The sequence below is a fragment of the Ambystoma mexicanum genome, chromosome 12 (assembly GCF_040938575.1).
Source record: "Ambystoma mexicanum isolate Mex_15411 chromosome 12, UKY_AmexF1_1, whole genome shotgun sequence".
Taxonomy (NCBI): Eukaryota; Metazoa; Chordata; class Amphibia; order Caudata; family Ambystomatidae; genus Ambystoma; species Ambystoma mexicanum.
In genome coordinates, this window is record NC_090936.1 from 1,062,439,631 (window position 1) to 1,062,461,404 (window position 21,774).

General features: G+C 47.3%; 1 protein-coding gene across 2 annotated transcripts in view; it reads right to left on the minus strand.

The window, feature by feature from the left end:
* CEP41 (centrosomal protein 41) overlaps positions 1-21,774 on the minus strand; it is a 562,782-nt gene that overhangs the window by 44,069 nt on the left and 496,939 nt on the right. For both annotated transcript variants that reach the window (XM_069629612.1, XM_069629613.1), the window contains exons 9-10: positions 12,699-12,813; positions 11,237-11,458 (exon numbers count right to left, since the gene is read on the minus strand). In XM_069629612.1, the coding sequence (XP_069485713.1) occupies positions 11,237-11,458; positions 12,699-12,813 (337 nt within the window). The remainder of the gene's footprint in view (positions 1-11,236; positions 11,459-12,698; positions 12,814-21,774) is intronic.

The following is a 21,774-nucleotide window of genomic DNA, read 5'->3' on the forward strand; positions in this document are numbered from 1 at the left end:
ACTTATCAAAGTCTCTTGATTCAGAGGGCCTGATGTACCAAAAAAAACAAAAAGTTATTATCTTCTTACAAGTACTCAATTCAGGTGATTCACACTTCACCCCAGATCCTGCTCAGCTGGGTTCAGATCCCTTTAATACAACCATCGATACTTTGGATCCCCCTGTTCCGGGCTCGAAATTCCCTTATACAATGTTCATAGAATATTCTTTCTAGGGTGAATCACAGTTCACCCTGGATCCCCCTCTGCCGGGCTCAGATCCTTCCTCTTACACAATAGTCTCCCTCAGCCAGGTTCGGAACAATTTCAGTTATTATCAACTATTGAAGACTTTCGAATGTGCACAGGATTTAGCTTGACCCGTTGCAGGACCACTTCGATTTCACAATTCCTTTTTACTTTTGCCACCTCTCAGTTTGATACCTAACATAGATCTTCGAATGAGCACCCATGTGGCGCTGGACCACTGTGTTTACGGTATCTGTCTTGGTTTCAAAAGTTCAGTCACTCATCTGCTGTTTAATTATTGACGTTGCTCGTCACATACTGTTCTCTTCACATTTCTCTATACAATGTTGCTGCTTGCAACCGTGGCTCTAATACAGCCCGGTCTGGTATCAGTCTCTCCGACACACCGGCAGTGCGGACTCTACTGGCGCTGCTTTGTTGTAGGAGCCAAGGACAGTACCACAACAGCAAACTATTCTCCCCGCCTTGACCATCGATGCAGGAGAGCCCCGGGTACCTCCGACACACAATGCAGGTTTCTTCAGCTTTAATTCCAGGTCTTATGTTTCTTACTCTATAAGGCTCATGAAAGTAACGGTCTTTCTCTGAAAAGGTCAAGGGCACTCCCTCCTTGCAACCCTCTCCGGTCTTGCTGTCTTTCTCCTCGTATTAAAGTGCCATCTTGGAACTGCTGCTTCCTTGTGTGCTTTGCTTTGCTCAGAGTGTGCTTTCATGCTCTGCCTTTTATCCGTGTTATGTTATGTTATTTTGCATTTATATAGCGCCTTATATACCATTGGTATGGTCTGAAGGCGCTGGTAGGTTGAACACCCTTGGGAACCGAAGTTCAGATCAGTAGAGGGAGTAGGGAGAGTCAAAGGTGCGTGTGAGCACCAGGTATGTGTGCAGCTTGAGCGTGTAATAGCTGCTTCTTAGCGATAGGTGTGGTGATTGAGGGGTCAGGAATATGTGTTCGTTCTGGCAGGATTTATCCAGACCGGATGTGGCTGCATTAGGCCTGAGGAGTACCGTTAGCTGGGGGTGTGAAACCAGCAGTGATGTGGAGTATGTGGGGGTTGTAGGTATGAGAACAGTTATACCGAATGGTGTCATAGTATCTCTGTGTTCTAGTTGAGTGGTGGTGTAAAGGAGAGAGTAAGCATATGGTGGGTTATGTGATCATTCGAACGTTTTCAGCATTCCAACTATCCTTTGTACTTCACAACATCCGTTCCATGCACGTAATCCACTCCATGCACCCAGTCTGTTCCCAACATTCCGGTCCGCTCCACGCACTCATGCATTCCAGTTCGCTCTGCGCGATCCAGTCCGTCCCGAGCGCTCCAGACTGTCCCGCGCTCACGAGTCTGGACCACGCAAGCCCAACGTCATCATCCATTCTACGCAACTCATCTGCTCTACGTGGCACATCGGTTTGTTCCAGGCACTCCTTTGCTCGAGGTACTGCACTCCTTCGCTCCAGGCACTCCATTGCCTTATGCCCTTACATGCACTACGCATTCATTCCCTCTCCGCACCCACCCGCTCCCCGCACCCACCGGCTCCCCGCACCCACCGGCTCCCCGCACTCATCAGCTCTATGCATCTATGCATCTGTTCCCATGCTCATCTGCTCCCCGTGCTCATCTCCGCCCCGTGCTCTTTTGCTCCCCGCGCTCATCCGCTTTATGTTCTCATCACTTTCCGGGCATTTAACAGCAATATCCCGTTCTACATTTCATCTCTACACTCATCCGCTCTACACACTCCTCTTCCCAGCGTTCTACACATTCTTTTGCAGTCACTCGGTCTACACACTCATCTGCTCTACGCACTTCTGCATTCTACGTACAACTCTGTACTTACGCACTTATCTGCTCTACGCATTCATCCATTCTGCACATCCAGCCGCTCTACACACTCATCCGTTCAACATATTCATCCGTTCTATACACTCCTCATATCTACACACTAATCCGATCTGCACACTCATCTGCTCGCCGCATTCATCCACTCAGCGCATTCATCCGTTTCACATGTTAAGGCAAAGAAGGTCAAGCTGATGGGACACATTAGGTTCTGGCAATCTATAGAGTGGGCCACCAGGGACAGAGTGTTTAGCAGGCCACCTTTCAGGCCTGCCGCAGGAGAGATGTTGGATTGGATAGGATGCTTAATAAAACCTATAGGGAAGATAGTATTGCACCAACTCTTAAGATACCCATACATCTTTGTGGCAGATTAAGATGTCCAAACTCTGACCTCAGAAGCCATGCTGCCAAGTTCATGGAGAGAGGTTGAGGGTGCACTGCAAGTCCCCCCCGCCCCCATGCTGAGTGAGCAGATTGTACGGGCAAAGGAGTTTGTTGGGATAGCACATTGCCAGTTGCACAGATGTGTATACCAGGGTTGTTTTGTCCACATAGGAGCAACTAGGATGAGCGTCACCTGTTCCTTGTGGATCTTGTTCACCACCTTCCTCATTAGAGGCATGGGGGTGTGGGGGTGGGGGAGCGTGAGCAAATTTCCCTGACCAGTTCATCCATAGGGCGTTCCCCTTGGAGCCTGGCTGGGGGAACCTGGACGCGAAGTCTGGGCATTTTCTGTTTTCGCTTGTAGTGAACAAGTCTGTTGTGGGGAACTCCACTGAGAGAAGAGGTGTTCTACTACCTCTGCATGTAGTTGCCACTCGTGTTATTGTGGTAGGGGATCTCTGCTCAATGAGTCTGCAAGAGAGTTGAGTTCCCCTGGAACGTGCTGGGACGATAGGAATATTTTCAGTTCGAGTGCCCATTTCCAAATTTGTTGCGCAAGCCTGAACAGATTTGGCGAATGTGTGCCCCCCCCCCCTGCTTGCTGATGTAAAACATCGCTGTAGTGCGGTCTATCAGGATTTGCACAGATTGGTTCGCTAGGTGAGATTCTTGGGGAAGTGTAATGGAAGTCAGGTGTGTGTAATGATCAGTAATTGCCTGACCATTGTGTTGGGACATGTCAGGTATACGGCTCGGACATTAGTCCGTTTTCTCTCACAGTGAGCTGTGAGAACGTTTTTGTGTCAGGAAAGGGGGATGGGGGAGTGTAGTTCCTAAATATCCTACCTGTTAGGAGGGGGAAAAGGTGTTGCAGGGAAGGGGATACCGTGTCTTGCCGTCCGGTGTCCCACTTCCACTCCCCGAAGACCCCTCATCCAGGTGATCCTCCCTCACTGGTCCACCCCAGGAACTGGTTCCAAAAGCGATGGCCGTGTCCTGCCCACTTGGATGACAGATCCCCAGGGGCTAGCGGATGAGACACCTTCAGGTTTCTCACAGTTGCCAGAGAAATACAAGCAAGAGAAACTTTAGTTTGAAGCTCATTCAGAAAAAGAAGAAAAAAATCAATATTACAGTCGGCAATCATCACTTATTCGTAACTGGTGCCGAGAGGAACATTGAATCTGTGTCGGTTTGTTTCTGAGAGGTGCTGCAGCCTGGATTAATCAAATGGACAAGCACCATCTTGGATATCAGGCTGTAAGCCTTGGTTATCAGGAAGAGGCCACCTCCCTGATGGCAGGGAAGTACAGCTAGAACTGCCGATACTGTAACCTCTCACCATATACATCAACCAAGCCTTGAAGGACCCATTATTGGTTGGGAGTAAAAACACTGGCCAATTTAACATACGGTTGTCAAGTGACTCCCTGTAAGGATGGACCCATATCCCAATACTGAGCATTCACTTCTATCAATTGCCTGCGGAGAGGTGTAGGATGGGGTCAGTTCAATTAGATCAAATTAGTTGAAGAAAAACTAAGGTAAAAGCAAAGCTCAGGAGTGGAGTAGGGTGTCCCACTTGACATGGAGTCAAGTGGCACCCTAGTTTAACTAAAATGTGACATGGGAAGATAAGATAGGATCACACTATTCTAGTTAAATTATGCCACCTAAAGAGTTCAGAAGTTGCTGTAAAAAGACATAGGCAGTTGCCATGCAGGCTACTTCCAACCTTGTAAAAAATAAAAAATTAAACATTTTTAAAAAAGGGGACTGTGCATGCATGCGCCGCGCATGGAGAGCTAACTGCATCGGCTCCAGGCGGCCGCGGTGATTATCCTGATCACCGGGACGCGGTGGTGTGCTTGATGGTGAAAGACGGCCGTGCTTCACCAGCGCAGCCGGACCGCCACCCAGGGTGTCTCCCACCCGCCTGATTCCTACATCCACACGTGCACTGGACGGGTGCTCTGGATACGAACGCTGCAGCTGACGCCATCCTGCATTAACGAGAAACAGCACGTTCTCCCTACGACAGATTCCAGGACCACGGTGCCCAAGATTGGGGGCCTGGAACCAACTTTTCAACAATTGGGACGCGGAGCCCCACTGACTGAAGCCGTGGACCTGAACGGGAAGGGAACAGCCCGGAACGTATACTGGACAGACATCCATAACGCCGCATCCTGAGGACCGGACCCTGGTGGTGGGCGCGTGGCAGCGAGGTGCCCGGGCTGCACAGGTGAGGTGGACATAAAGAGCCCCCCCTGCTGCCTGACCCAGCAACTGCAAAAGACGAGACCCCCCCACAGTCATCCGCAGACAAACCCGACCTGCAGCGGGGAGCTGAACTGGGGTGTGTCTCTCCCTGCCCCCACCAGCAAAACTACAGCACCCGGGGTCGAGATGCGGCAAGGTGAAGGGACCTAGGTGCCGCACTCCCCTGACGGCGTAGAGCACGGCAAAAGCAGGCCCAGCACCAACAAGGTACGTGCAGGGGAGGTGCCCCTCCCCCCCATCCCCTCCACAACCCTGTGCGAGATTAGACAATCAACAGGGTCCACGGGACCCGCATAGCGAACACGGCATAGCGAACATGACGCACCCCCCTGAAAAGAACTGTGGGACAGGGGAACAGTGCTGGATAACGCCTACCCTGCTGGGGACACTGACCGGGTTGGGTGGCCCGCTTGAACTGGTCCCGGTACGTCACAGAGCATTACCCTACAACAGTGGGGGTGACCCCCCCTCCGTGAAGACCACATACACTGGGGGTGGGGCGGAGTAGCAGTGACTGGGGACGCCTCTCCTCCCCCAGCCAACGTAAGCACGCTAGGCCCACGGCAGAGCCACAGACTTCCCCCTCCTCCGCCACGATGCTGGCTAGTGGCTGAGGGGACAACCAGCGGAACACCACCTGTGGGGCTCTACTATCAAGGGGACGGAGACTCCCAAGGCACAGACCACAGCTCCGGCAGGAAAAGACAGCCTCGGAGGAAGGACCCACGGGTGGCCCACATAAAAGAAATAGACACTGAGGCTACAACAAGCTTCCCCAGAACGGGGGTCGGGGTCGCAGAGGACAAACGCATGACAAATCTCGACTCTAGCACTAACCCTCTCTGGGACCCCGACACGACCTACCTTGACCCAACACTTCACTGGGATCACCGATTGCACTATGGGCAAGGACAAGGCCAGAAGAGAAACCCTACAAAGTAAAATGGACCTCTTCACAGTAGGGATCCCTCATCGCCTCGAGACACAGACCCTGGAGGAGGAAGACATCAGAGAAGAAGCCCATGATCCTACGATCTCACTGAGCGACTTAATGAAAGCAATTGGAGATCCAAGAACATCTCTGGAACTCAAAATTGGTGGGGTATCCACAGAAGTGTCCCTCCTTCGCCAAGACCTTCGCAACCTATTGTCTAAAGTCGGCGAAGCAGAATAAAGACTGTCAGATACAGAGAACACAGTTCACCGACTGGAACAGCAACTAGCGCTCAGAAGGTCAACCAACTTGAATACTGCGCCGAGGACAGCGAAGGAAAGGCGCGTCGCAACAACCTTAGGATTCTCGGGATCCCGGAAAGAGAAGAGGGCCCCAGTGTCAAACTCTTTCTGGAAGATGGTCTGGCCCACGTCTTCGCCCCTAAAAAACTGTCAAAGTTCTTCTCCATTGAAAGAGCAAACAGAGTGCCCACAGGGCAACCCACTCCTGGAGCCCCGCCAAGAACAATAATCGCACGCCTCCTGAACTTTTGAGACCGAGACGCTATCCTCCAGATGGCACGGGCCTCGGGCCTAATCACATACAACGGATACAGAGTGGGGTTCTACCCGGATTACACCAAGTAGTTTCAGAGGGCCCGCCAGTCGTTTGACTCGATCAAGAAGAAACTCCAAGCCCTCTCAATCAAGTACGCACTTTTCTTCCCATCAATGCTCAAAGTCCATCACAAGGGCACTACCCATCTATTCCACAACCCTAAGGAGGCATGGGAGTGGCTTGAAAGGCAAATCCTCAATGGTCCCGGAGCCCGACACTCGCCTTCTGGACCACCTGTATGGAAACCCAAGCCCGGACAGCTCTCGCCATCCTTAACTCCAGTAGGCCCGGAAGCTGAGACGCCACAGTGCCCCGCCAAAAGCACTACAGAGAATGGATGAGACCTCGGCATCATGGGGACAAACCCGCAATGTAACACTATGGGAACTCTACCTTAGCGGCCGCCACCCTCAAGGCGGTGCAGTCGCGTTTAAAGTCTGGGTCAACCCGAACGAGTTTTATAGTTAAAAGTTTAATGTTTTGGCGACAGGTGCTCCCAGTTGGAGGGAATGTACAGGGTGGGGGGGTGGGGGGTTCACGGTTGTAGGCAATCTGAAACACAGTACAAGATGGCAAGACATTCAATCCTATTGGCGCAGGAAACACAAACAGCCCACGTGTTGGGCCAGAGAGTCCCGCATTACGCATGCTCGATGTGCAGAGTCATATGACAACCCTGGGACAAATCCTTCCAAGATACACACCTGGATGCCCCGGGTGTACACCACGCATCCAGGGGCAACGAGGGATCCTGACAGGGGACACATCAGACAGAGCTCGAGAGAACACTACATACGACCCAGGAGGCTACTGAGTCATCAGATCCTACGTGATGCCCTACAACGAGACCCACGCAGTTAAAACAAACACAGACAGGCTATCCTTACTGACCTGGAATGTCAACGCCTTGGTTCCAGCGTAAAACGAAGATTGGTGCTCCAATATCTCAACCGATACTCACCAGACATAGCGTTCCTCACGGAAACACACCCGATTGGAACCGGTAACTGCTTCTTTCGAAGATCCAACTATCTGCATACTTACCAAGCTGGGTTTACAAAAGGAGCCAGGGGGACAATGATACTCATCCATAAACGAGTCCCCCTACAGGTTAAGAAAATACAGACCGACCCCAGGGGCCGAATCGTGATATTGCTTGCAGATATCTGGAGCGAAAAGTGGGGTCTTGTCGCGGTCTACGCTCCTCCCACACTCACGAAGGAACTACTGGGTGAACTGCAGAACATACTCCTAGAGGAGGATACCAACCTATGGGCTATAGGGGGGGGAACTTCAACGAAGTTATGGATGTCATTGCCGACAGGTCCCACAAAAGGGCAGGAACTCGACCCGCCCCGACAGCCTTGTATACGTTTGCCGAGACAATGGGACTATCGGACGCTTGGCGATCACTGCACAACAGCGAGGCTGGATTCTAATTTTTCTCCAGTGCGCACAAAACATTTTCTAGGATCGACTACGCCTTCATCCCCTGCAACATTTCCCACAGGCTTGTATCAGCGGAGTTCCTGCAAGAGGTATCTCGGACCACTCCCCGCTCCTCATAACCATGAAAAATGCTTGCCACTGCCCAGCCACCACCTGGCGACTGAATACATATCATGTGCGGCTTCCCAAAATTGCTGAAGAGTTCGAGAAAAAGACTACGGAATACTTTGAAATATACAAAGGCGCAGTGGAATGTCCGATTGTGTTATGGGAAGCATATAAAACGGTCCTCTGTGGGGAGGCCATCTCTGCGGTATTGGCCTATCGGAAGCGACACACAAATAATCGTGGAGGCCGAGAAGCAGGTACTGAGTGTAAGGGACACCTTCTCACACCCGGCACCCAAAGCGCGAAGGAAGCCCTGATAACAGCGCAAGAAGCCCTCAGTAACATAGACCTGGATAATGCACGGGCGGCGCATTGGTCAGTCCGGAGTCAAATTTATGAGAAAGGAGACAAAGCAAATAAAATCCTCGCCTGGTTGGAGCGACGTGAGCAAGCTAAAGGGCACGTGCGAGCCATCCGATCCCCGGAGGGAGTGCTGCTAATCGAAGATTCTGACATAGCGGAGACATTAGCTGCCTATTATGAGAATCTCTATGCCCCACCAACCGGGAACCCCACATTGCCGCCCTCCAGCTTCCTGGACAGGATTGAGATCCCGAAACTGTCCACACAACAAACAGATTTCTTAGACACTGAAATTACCGAAAACGAAGTTCAAGAAGAGCTTGGAAATGCTTAGGTGGAACACTAATGGGTCATATGCACCGAATGTTTCTCCGCAGCAAGGAACATGGCACACTCCCTCCGGACCTTAGAAGTGAGAGCATTGTGGTCATACAAAAAACTGGAAAGCCCCCGTAGGAATGTGCCTCTTACCGCCCTATTTCGCTAATTAATGGGGTAGCCAAGGTCCTTGCCAGGGTACTTGCTAACAGACTGCTCAAGGTGATAGAGGCAATCGTCCATCCAGATCAATGCGGATTTATGCCCAACAAATCTACCTGCATGAATCTACGCAGGATCCAACTTGCCCTTGTCAGAGCCTCGGAGATATCGGACCTGCTGGCCCTCCTGGCGGTGGACTTTGAGAAGGCGTTCGACTCTGTGGGACACGAGGCCCTATGGGAAATAATGGCTCAAATGAACTTTGGGCGGAGCTTCATCTCCTGGGTTAGACTCCTTTATGCATCCCCAGAGGCCACCGTGAGGGTGAATGGTAACTCCTCTAAATCATTTACCCTGAGCTGAGGCAGCAGACAGGGATGCCCCCAGTCCCCACTTTTGTTCCTGCTCGCCATCGAGCCACTAGCAATCGAACTTAGATCAAACAAAAGATGGTCCGGATTCACCTGGCCAGGGGGAGGAGAAGATCGGCTCCCGCTGTACGCGGACAACCTCCTCATATATCTTAGCAACCTGGCCACCTCATGCCCGATAGTATCCCTCATCCTCAAGGAATACCAAATCTTTGCCCGCCTGAAGGTAAACTAGTCCAAAACTATTTACTTTCCGATCCAAGACGGCGAAGCGGGAATTCCCGAGTCCTGCCCCTACCACGTTTGCATCAGGGAGTTTAAATACCTTGGCATACGCATTGGCCCGACCCCAGACGGTTTTCTCCAACTTAACCTACAACCTGTACTAGACAGGTTTATTAGGGACGTCTCCCACTGGCAATCGCTCCCCCTGTCATTAATGGGTAGGGCAGCCCTGTTTAAAATGATGACACTGCCTAGACTCCTGTACATTCTCCAAAATGCTCCACTCCCCATCCCCCACATCATAAATAGGAACCTCCGCACGTTGCTCTGGGGAGGCAAACAGGCCAGAATTGCCCTCACTACACTCGAGCGATCAGTGTGGGAGGGAGGCATTGGACTACCTTGCATACGCACATACTACCTCGCAACACAGATTGGGGTGGTGAATGATTGGCTACACGCTGACCCCACTCTTCCGCACATCCGCATTGAAACAGAGACTAGGCTCTCAGTCCCGCCCCTACAGGTCTTACACGCCGCCACCAACCAATTCCCTAGATTACCAAGAATGACACGTCACATCCATCTTGCCTGGCGGGACGCAGATAAGCTTGTTGGCTGGAAGGCAAAACCAACACTTGCCCAACCCATATGGCATAATGTACATCTCCCAGAAATAAGGAAAATGGACTGCTTTGGGAACTGGGGAACTAGAGGAATAACCACACTAGCTCATGTGATCCAAGAGGGACGCCTCCTAAGCTTTGATAACCTCCAAGGAAAATATAGTTTGGCACCTATAGACCGGTTTCGGTATGCACAGCTTGCTCACGCCATACATGTCCAATTTCCAGACATAACAATCATACCTCACTGCACCCCCATAGAGACCAACATCATCCCACAGCGTATCCCCTCCAAGGTCACCTCCACACTTTACCTAGGCCTCAACTCCTTCGGTGTCAAAGAATTAGATACGCTGAAAGAAAGGTGAGAAAGAGCCCTGGGGGATCTGGAACCAGAGGACTGGACAGATGCACTTCCCCCGAGAGATAGGCATTGAGGCCAAACTTGGACTGATACAACTCAGAATACTTCATCGCTCATACTACTCTCGTACCTCCCTGGCCAGGTGAGGAGGGACCAGAGATGAGATATGTATCCAGTGCAAACGGGAGGCGGCCACCTTCTTTCATATGATCTGGGACTGTCCGGTCTTCTGGGGTGGGTGTGTGGATAGGATCTCCACCATATTCGGACGCCAATTCCCAAGGGTCCCAAATTAGCACTTCTGGGAATCTGGGGCGAGGTTGACCTCACTAAACATGAAAAAACATTTACAGCTGTGGCACTGGGAGCTGTGAAGAGACTTATTGCTGCAAACTGGGGCTCAGTGGACCCAATAAGTCTGAACCGTTGGACCAACAAACTGAGTAGGTGCGCATCTCTGGAACGCTGCATCTACAATGCGCGGGGTTGCCCTGAAAATTTGAGACGATATGGGGGAATTGGTTGGATACTTGCAGAGACACACCCTCGCCCCACTCGCCCCCCCTCGCTCTCTCCATCACCCTCCTCCTACATTCCAAAGATTTGAGACATAACTAAAACCTCTAACTATTATCTGCTCTGCGGATGAAATATAGTTTTCTGTGCCTGCGCCACCTCTTTTCACTGACAATGCTGATGTGATTTCCTGATGATTGCCTACCTATGTTTGTGTTCATGTTGTTTTGTTGATAAAAATCCAAATAAAGTTTTTTTTAAAAAAAAAAGAAGAACAAAAAAAAACTGTCAGAATTTTGTAGTCATAATGAATCTGAAACGCATCAGCAGCCCAGATTAGAAAAAAAAGAAAAGAAAAAAAAAATACTTGTGATCTTGCACCCTGTATGCTGGAGTGGATGTTAGTGGCAACTTACTGGCACTGTCTGAGGGCATCAACATCTGTTCCAGCTGCTGTTCTATCTTTTGCAGATCCCCCGTAGAAAACCTCCACTTGTTCTCTGCAGGGGAGGCTGGCGGTCTTGGAGTTGGGCGTTTTCGAGCAGATGTCACCTGGGGTGGTGGCGGTGGCAGGCAAGATGTGGGGAAGGACCCTGTGTTAAGACCTTCTGGAAACTTCTGTGCAATGACCTTCAGACCTGCCAGAGGTAAGATTGTATTTCAGATATTGTTAAATTCATTGAGGTACTGCATTAGAAACACTGTTGTGATGAATTACATATAGTGTTGTCTCTTTGTCTACCTAAAGTAGACACACACACACATGCACACACACACAAGCCCTTAGCACTTGTGCCACTTAGACTGTAATAGAAGTGTGAAAAGCGTTCTATTAACAGTATCAAAGAAGTTGACTTAGATGTTGGAGGTCATGCTTACTGAGGAACCGTCTGTCATTCATGCTCCAAGAACATGGAAGCTGTTCAGATGACTCAGGAGCCACACTACCATTTGCAGCACCTCTCCCAAGAGTACCATGGAAGAGAAATCAATGGTCTTTGTAAAGTGTGAGACAAGGGTAGGCCTTACAACTTTGACTTATCAGGCACCATGGGTGTAAAGTTGAGCTATTTGTGTCAATAGAGGAGAGGGAGAGGCACAGAATTTCAGGATATCTATGATTTCCAAATAACAGTGAAAGAAGACACAGCTAAGCTAATAAATCTAAAGACTTAGTTGGGCGTCTAGGTGCGGAATACGGTGGGGAAATGAGCAGATAATAGTTATGGTCACAAGAGGACTTTGTCAGAAATCACTCTGCATGAATGCTGGTATATTGCAAGAGGATTTGAACATCCTTACAGCCTCAGATCTCTGCCTAGGTAATGCCCTTTGACGCACAGTGCTCCCTTACTATAACTGTTCTTTTTCAGACCATTTTTCAGGCCATTTTCTTTGCAATATTGCATATTTAAAATGCCTCAAATGGCCCCAAAGCTACCACAAAGCAGCAGGCTGGCACTATGCATAACACCTACCAAAGTAAATCAATGATCGTCCGAGTATGGGCTTAATAGGTGAACATGATGTTTTAGATAGTAATTTCTTGAACACCACTAAAAAAAATAATTAAAAAAAGAAATATATATATATATATATATATATATATATATATAGTTATCTTCCTGATAACCAAGGCTTACAGCCTGATATCCAAGATGGTGCTTCTCCATTTGATTAATCCAGGCTACAGCACCTCTCAGAAACATATATATATATATATATATACATATACATATACATATACATGCCTTTCCATTCAGCAATTCCTTAGTTAATTCCTCAGGAGAAGATAAAATTCACTTATTCCAGGGACACCCTGAATCACAACACTTAAGTATTACTGAGCAAAGCATAAAGAAAAAATAACAGTCTCACCTCCAGACAGCATGAAGACGTTCTCAAACCCTCGCTCGCACATAGTGGTGGCCGCTTGGCTGGATATCCGCTCATCTTCGTCGTACAGGATGATTATCTTGCCATGGGCATTTTTCTAAGACCAAGGGCATTAAGGATTTTCTTTTCCATAAAAAGAAAATTACATTTGAATCTGTGTGCGAATGAATACAAATTGTGCTGTACAGCTCCATGAACTACATCGCCTCGTGGAACAGCTCTAGATTCAGAAAAGCAGGGCTGGGAGGATAGCTCAGGGTTAACACCTTTGTCTTGGAAGCAGGACAAGGCAGAGGAACACAGTTTTGAATCCGGTTGCACACTTAGAGACTGATCTTCGGTATTGAGCGCGTTGTAAAACAATTAATGGCTAAAAAGAGCCTCACATTCCAAAGTATAATGCTTCTCAATAGATACAGCATTTTATAAATTCTTGGAGAGATTCAAATGCTGCAATATAAAGCCCTAGATGAAAGGATCTCCCAGCTGACTAAGCACAGAGTGCTTCGATCCATGTTTAGGGTGATACAGTCTATAGTCCAGAAGATCATTTGAAAAAAATCCAAAATTAAGAAGGAACAAACCCATTAAAGAAGAGCTATCATGTGCCTTTTTCTTTTCAAAACATTGAAGTAATCATCAATGGCACCTTGGAAAATTGCAAATGACCATAAGAAACTACACAAAATAGCCCCCAAAATGTGCCCAAATGTGGACTCCTGCGAGGAGTTGTGGGCAGCCATTTTAGAATTAATTGTTGCTACACTGCAGGAACTGTTCCAAAGTAGCAATGGTAGAGGGACGACTGGAAGTCTGACATTGATTAGCTGCGGCTACTTCCTGTCCGAAAGTAAACACTGAGCAGCACTTTATCATTGTGTGCAGTAGCACCTGGAGCGTATCAAGCGCTGGACGGGATTACCATAACAACTAATTACGGGCCAAAATAACCAGACAGATTCAAAGAATATGGCAAAGTACTACTTTATTATCAGTTCAATAAAGCAGGGAATCTGGCAGGCATAACAAATCGCTGCTTACCCACTCTCAAATACATTTCCATTACAGAAACGCTTTATACCTCAATATGCGTCAGCTATGATGTCATCCTATATGGCAAATAGTAAAAACCTAATGGGCGGAGGGATTGGTTAAGGGAACATATATACGTATAGCTTATTTAGGTGTTAGTAATATCATTGGCTACACTTTATCTGGTAGGCACACCTTAACAAACCTTTAACTACTTATAATACAGATAATAGTAGAATAACAACAGCGGATTGGCTTCTGCAACAATATATGGACCACCATTGCATAGGCCATTCTGATTGGTTGGCATCCTGTTCCAAACTTGGACATTTGGCTTGTTAGCAGCACGTAAGCAAAACAAAAACCAGGTGCAGGGAACAACATCAGACAACTGCCCACTTGGCCAATTAGGCTTACCATCTCGCATCAGTTAGGCCCTAAGCCAAGGCCTCTTTGTAGTTGACCTTGCCTACTGTTCTCTTCTCTGGAACTTTTAAGGGAGTGAGGGGTATATTGCTATCTTCGTATGGAGCGTTATGAATAGGCCTTGTTTTCTGGTCTTGCACCACGTTTGAGGAGACCACGATTTGTCCATTCTATCCTTTTATTTAGTGCTATTTGATTCAATTATACTGGGTGTTATTACTCTCTTGGGCCTCTGGAGACTTGGTTACTTCGTCTTCCATATGCTTTCATTTTGAATTGTACAATACTTGGCACTTGCAAATGTTTACTCCTTTGCATAATCTAATAGAAATATGTGTTATCTACATGGCTTTTCCTCCAAGACTCCTTTTGGACTTTGCAGTTGCTTCTCACTGTGGCATCCTTGATCCTTAGCCAAATTTTCTTTGTTCTTGCACAATTTTGTATTTCAGTGCCTGTCAGTTCTGCAGCTTTGGCCTCTCTCAAGTTTTAAGCTTACTATTACACAAAACCGACATCCATCTTCTCAATATGACTGCTTTACCCGCGTTATATTTTCTATTGTAGCAAGCTTCTATATTTTTCATCTACCTTGCGTTTCTGCATTTCTGCGTATGTACGTTTACTACATCTCTTCTTACTTCTCTTCTCAGTATACAGGATTTCTTCGTACTCGCATGTACATTCACTTTACTACTTCAGTTAAATCTTTGGGTATGTGTATGCTGTTTCAGTACGTCATTGTGTCTTCTCTTTATGACATCACTTTACACCTGTCAGACTTTACTTCTAATTCTTCTACATCTGGTGTTGTCTGCAGACTTCCTTCAACCACTTCAGTTCGAGGGTACTTTCGGTACGGTTGTCTGAGCGCATAACGTCCTTCATAGCTTCGATGCAGTATTGGTACAGTACCAGGTGTCATGCACAGTGCTATCCTACTGCTATTCCAATAGGACAGGGGTGAGAGGGCGGGCTTCATGAGTGACATGTACATCTCCTCTACTCCCCCTCCACCCCCTCTCGAGTCCTCAACCACATCCTCAATCATATTCCCTTTTTCTTCACACTGTGGTTTCTTTGGAATCCATTTCTTTGTCACACCAACAGGTCACCTGCATTCTTTATATGTTCATCCACACTAGAGGTCATGTGGCAACAGTCTCCAGTTGGTTGACAGAATACCCAACGTCCCCCATATTTATGATCCTTGGGATAATAAAACCTACTTCCTGGAGATGCCAAAGGCCTTCCTTTAAGGTGCTCACGGGTGGTGCCTTCAGTCTGTGTATGCTTACCAGTTACAGCATTCACATCAATCATTATCTTCATCCCAATAGCTTTGTTCGCTGTCTTCTTGCACTGTCCTATGATTATTCTTACAAGACAGAATCCTAGCAACACTAACACTAGTATTGCTCTCAATAATTTGAAGGCATTTGCTACCCAGGTTGGAACCAATGAAAACATGGATGAAAACCAATCTTCATCTTCGGTCTCATCTACTTCTTCCACCATTTTCGTATGCAGGTTCGACAGTATAGTTATTGTAGTTATTGCTTCTGTCAGGGTTCCATTTTCTCCATCATGGGCAGGTCGTGTAAGTACAGCAAGAAGGCCCGATCTTGGCGCAAACATCTCCTTCCATTGCTGTAATCCAGTCCAAGACATACCTGTTCTGGAGGGTCATGAGCTTAATGCCCTTCAATTCTTCTCTAACCGCATTAAATCCTTTTATTATTATGTTGATTGTCTGTACCAGTTCCCACCTAGTGATTAGTAACCGCTTGGCGTTCACTGAAGTTTGAACTCCTGGCATGAATATGGCTGTGAATGGTCACTGCTGTTTTACTAAACAATCTGTGCTCATTTGGAATATCATGATATGCTGCTACTGATTTTGCCGATAAATAGTTCTCTCTTCTGTTGGATGAGGTTGAGCGACCTCTTCTTCCTCTGGTGTGCACCCATTTTCAGAAATTCAGTGATATGGAGATCCCTTTGGGGAATCAGCAATGCAGGAACATGTATAATCACTATAGAGCATATGCCACCCCAATTCTTAGTTAGTGGCATATAAGCTTTGGCTCCACAGGGCCAATAATGATCCATTAGCACAGCACTTACTCCATTCATTTCTTGATCAATAATTTGCTTGCATCCTTTATTTGCTCCAACTGTGCTCAGTCCCCTGTTTCTGAAATACAGTTTTGCATTCTTCAAATGGTAGTATGGACACAGGCACTGCTTCATTTTCAACCAATGTTAATAATTTTGAATATATGGCCCATTACTTTAGGCATTCATCATTCACCATTTGCACTATAAGTGTGCGCTGTATGCTAACATTCCGTCTTCCCATCCTGTATTGGTAGCAACTCATCCATATACCAATAGATGAGGGCTCTCCCTGCATCCTGGTGTTTCCCATACATCTGCAAAACTCAGTCTCTTTTGTTCAACAGTCTTAATCTGTTCTCCAGTCATACCAGTGAATGAGTATTGGAGCATTCTACTTTTCCAAACCAGTTCTTTTTCAACTTTCTTCTTTTTTCTGTAATCATCTTCATACGGAAATGTTCTTTTCGACATTCATTGGGGGGTTGCCCATCTTCCTTCGAATTGTCCTCTTGCTGTGCATGCTGCTAGATGGCTGAGACACTTCACATTATGGATAGTTATTTCTCTTGTGTGACAAACCTGAAGATATTCTCCCACCTACTCCTCAGGATCCTCTGCTCGGGTGGCCAGGGCACGTCATTGCTGGTGGATCCAGAACCTGAGGGTAGACAAGCAAGGGAGGATCACTTGAGTGGAGGGTCCTGAGTTGGGAGAATATCCAAGGGCGAGACATGGTATTCCCCCTTTGTCAATAGTATACCAACCCACTCTCCCTCAGCCTTAATGGGGTATTTCCAAACACACCCCATTTCCCTCCCCCACATTTTCCCTCTGAAACCCCATCCTCAGCTCTCATGGGATATTTACAATGCCCACTCCCCAAGTTTAACTAGTACTGGGAAGAAGAAGAGACAGCCAAGAGCAGTGAGCATTACCCATGAGAAACATCTTAATAAACAGAGGAAAGACTAACACCAAATACCATTAGGTTGTCCATAAATAGAGTTTTTGTTTCCTGTTCTTTGTTTTGGCTCTTGGTAGCCGATCTCGTCTGTATGCGCAGAACTTCTTCTCTTGCTTCACTGTCAGCGGATGCAGGAGGGTTTAGGGTCTCTCCTTTGTAGAGCTTAACGTCATACAAATCTTCTTCCTCTGAGTTTCACAGCAGTAGGAGTGACCTCTACTAGGTACGGTCCCTCAAAGCAGGCTTATTCCAAGTGCGCACAAAACTCTTTAAAAGTATTTGGTCCCCTGGGTACAAACTAGGTTGCTTTAGCAAGTCAATAGGATAACTGTTTGCTGTCTTAATCAATTTTCTGCGGCCCTCCCCTCCAATGTTTGACCTGTTGAGGAATAAAAGAAACACTAGAGGCCATATTTGTTAAATAATCATGCAGCTCATCCCCTAATATCTTCGCTACACTATGGGCATCAGTTTTTATTCGAGTGGGAGGAGCAAGGGGTACTCTCATGCGGCTTCCAGTCACCAACTCATGAGGCGTCAGGTGGTTATCCGAGCCAGGCTGATTCCTCAGAGCAAGGGGTAGGCAATGAAGCCATCCCTTCTTTAAGGTAATTTTCATTTTTGCCAGTTTAGCCTCTCCAAAATAACATTTGACGGTGGGCGATACGCAGACTAAAACTCTTTTATTAGGCATAAAGCATAAGTTATTTGTTCGAACTATTAATTTACAAAATGCAGCCCATTATCAGTCTGCAGGACTTCTCACACACCTCATCTAGGAAATATCTGACATGCAACTTGGCAGCACATGCAGCATCGGGGTGTGTACATGGACCTGCCTCAATCCATCTGGAAAAGGGACATACTACTACTAACATTATCTGCAGCCATTGCATACTTGCAACATATCCACATAGTCTATATTATAAGAAGGGCATGGTATCAAAGCTAGACAGACACAAGTGATCTCAGTTCAAGAGTGTTTATTAAACTGTGTAAATGGGTGAGAAACGCCTAATCTAAACCTAAATCTAAGGTGGGAGCAGGCTACGACCATCAAATAATAATAATACAGTCCTAATGGAGTCTAAGATAACCTATTGCCAATCATTGCTGCTATGCTACAAAATAGTGTGGGATAATGTTCACAAGAAAAGAAAGAATTGTTCACAAATTGGTAAGTCAGGATGTTATGGCCGGGGTCTCCCTTCTCCACGTTTTTAGCACGGGACAAGGCAGGACTCTTGAGCACAGCACACTCCTAGGCTTCTCTGGAACAAGCTCATAGTTCCTTTTCTCCGATATCAGGGCCTTTTGTGCCCAAGTCTCTTCTCATGCAAAGTCTCTTGCTTCAGGGGGCATGATATGCCAAAACAACAAAACAAAGGTTCCTTCTGTTAACCTTCACATTTGGCGATTACCCTTCACCCTTGCATCCCCCTCCCCTGGCCTCCGATCCTTTTTTAATTCGTTATCCTCCCTCAACCGGACTCAGACCAACCACTCACTGTGGACATCCCTCAGTCGGGTACATACTTGTCATCACAATGTTGTTCACTTGGCTTCTTTGCACATTTCTCTTGACGTCCCTCAGTCGGGTTCACTACCACCTTTCACTCACAATCTCCATATTGTAATATTGAAAAGTCGCAATTTCTTTTTAAACAACCGCCTAGGTTTAGTTAGGTCCCCCTCATCCGACCTTCCACAGCACTTGCCAACTTTAAACAAAGACTTCCGAATGGCAATCACGTCTCGGTGGGTCACTCTGTTAGCCTGTGGCAAATGCGTGTTTATTCACAAAATCACAGTTTGCACGGCGTTCCCCTCCGCCAGGCGCAAATGCCTGTTTCCCAATTCCCTCAGTTGGGTTCACAGTTTTACCATCGTCAAAACGTCTGCAACGTGTCAAGGACTTTCGATTGTACAAGGGGTTTGGCTTGGTCCTTGTATGACCACCTTGACACCCGTCAGCCTTCCCTATGGCCTCTTGGTACTTGCAGTTTCTTTTCCCTTTTAGTTCAACACATTCTCTTTGTCCAGGAGAGGGGTACCAGCCAGAGACCTCCGTATGAGTGCCCACGTGGCACCCGTCCACTCTATCTCTGGTACCAAGTTTGTTAACAAAAGACTTCTGTATCTTAATCTTCTTAATTTTGCCAATGCAACCTTGAGCCTAACACAGTCTGGCCCACTATCAGGTTCTTCCGACTCCCCGGCTGGGCTGAACTCCTTGGCCTTTTTTGTCGCTGAAGTCAAGGACGGTACCTCAATGGCAACCGCGTCGCCCCACTCTGGCTATCCGTGCGGGAGGGTTCCATGTACCGCTGACATCCTCACACGATTTGCCAGCTGCGATTCCCATTCTTATGTTTCTTTTGTCTGAGGCTTCGCGGGTCTGGGTTCAAAAGGGAAAAGGCAACTCCCTCCTTGACATCCTTTCAGGTCTCACCGCCTTTCTCCTCTGCTTGAACTGCCGTCCTGGAATAGCGGTTTCCTTGTGCGTTCGGCCTTGCTCAGAGTGTGCTCTTGTGCTCTGCCTTTTCTCCCAATGGGGAAGGGAAAGGGCAGTCATGTGTGTGTAGTTGTCGGCAATTGCCTGACTCTGCCTGACCCTTATGTTGGGACATGCACAGGCCATCCTCACCTCTGGTCCCCACGTGATGTTCCGTTGTGCCACCCCTTCTCGCATACAGGTGTTGCCTGTTTTGCTTGATTCTTCCACCCTGCTTCCCCTTCCCCCTCCAGTTCTCCCGCCCCCCATACATCCTACCTTTGTAGGAGTGTGTCCTAATACATTCTGGTTTCACCATCAATGCCTTTTGCCAATGCTTGGATTTGACTTTTATGGACTACATTGCCTCACGGTGCGTCACCCTCTCTCAACTCTCATGCTGGAATTCCCCTGTATCTTGTACTCATGGTGTCCCTGAATCATGCTGTTCCATTTTCATCATGAATCCTGGCTTGCATTTGCTGTTCTCTCGCAACATTATGTGTTACTACTGACTTCTGCAATTGTATTCACTCTATCCTCTTGCTTCTCCACTTTTTCACTGCTCACTCTGTTCTCTCCTCCTCTCCCTTTCCTATCCTTTTCCCTTCCTCCGCTTACTTTCTTCTATGCACTTACTATATCAGTATTGTCCTTGACCTAACATGATAGCAACCTTGTTTGTCGCCTCCTCCTCGCCTACTTGTTTTCTCACCCCCCCCCCTCATCCAGCACTATCTGAAATGTCGTCAGGCCTAGTACATTAGTCGCTTGTTTTGTTCCTCCCCTCCTTTTTTGCACCCCTCTCCCTCACCTTTTGTTAATCCCTGGCTCTACCAGAAATGTCGTCAGGTCTAGTACGGTAGTCGCCTGTCTGTTTCCATTTTTGTCCCACTCTCCCCTTCCCTTCCTTATCTATGTCTTAGCTCTTGTACTATCTGAAATGTCGCCAGGCCGAGTACGATAGTTAATTTAACATTCTTATTGTTCATGGCCTGTAAGAATGGCATGTATTTTCCCTTGTTCCCTCCCTTGCCTTGAAGAGCTTTGAAACACATTGTGTATAGGCACTATATAAATAAACTATCATATCATGTTGTCAGGTCCCTGGGAAAATAGATCTCTGGTTTAGTTACTAATATGTTTTCATGTTTTATTTCTCATTTGGCTGTGCAGTACTTTATTCATTTTGAGCTTCATTGTTTATTTACTATTTGTAATTATTGAAGTTGCTTGTAGGAGTTGGTTAGGCCTTAACCTTTGCTCTCAGAATGCTGGTGAGAGCCCAAGCCAAAATGGAGGGAAGGAGCAGAATCGTGATTGGGTAAAGGCAGAACAAAGGATTGACTTGAACATTCTAAACTGCCTTTCATTGAGTAAATCCTGTGAGCAAGTCATGTTATCTGTTTTCGCCTGAGAATTTGGGCCTAGGAACTCCAGTGAAGATATCTGGTTTCAGAAATCTGATTTTGGTCAATAAGAAACTTTCAAGAAAGAAGAATGCTGGAAGTTAAAAGATTCATTTAAAAGCTTCAATATCCAAATCTGAGCCAAGTACTTTTCTATCTCTTCTGATGAAGGTTCCCCAGCTTGTAAATATTTTTTCCCCTTTAGTAGGAATGAAACCGGAGTCTCTGAAAAAGTTCAAGGATCCGGTTGTGAAAGAGTTAATGTTTTGACGAGTGAGTGCGCACGCGTTATTTCATGAGAGAATCGTGTTCAGACTATCTCTCACGTATTCCGCTTACCTCTTCAGGAGCCTTGTTCATTCTCTTCCTCGTTTCCGACTGACAGCAGCAGAGGCGTCGCATACGTGCAGAATCCTGTGAAGAAGTTATTGCGGACCGCAGAGGTTTTCAGCGCCAGCGGTGATTCGAGGTGAGAGAGGGGAGTTTCCTTACGGGCTGTTTCTTCAGGATACGAAGGTAAGCGGTGCACGTGTAATTGTTTTCCCTACGCTGTGCTTCTCGTATTCTAGTTCCGGACCGAGACACTCCATTTGAAGTTTTACTCCGCACACG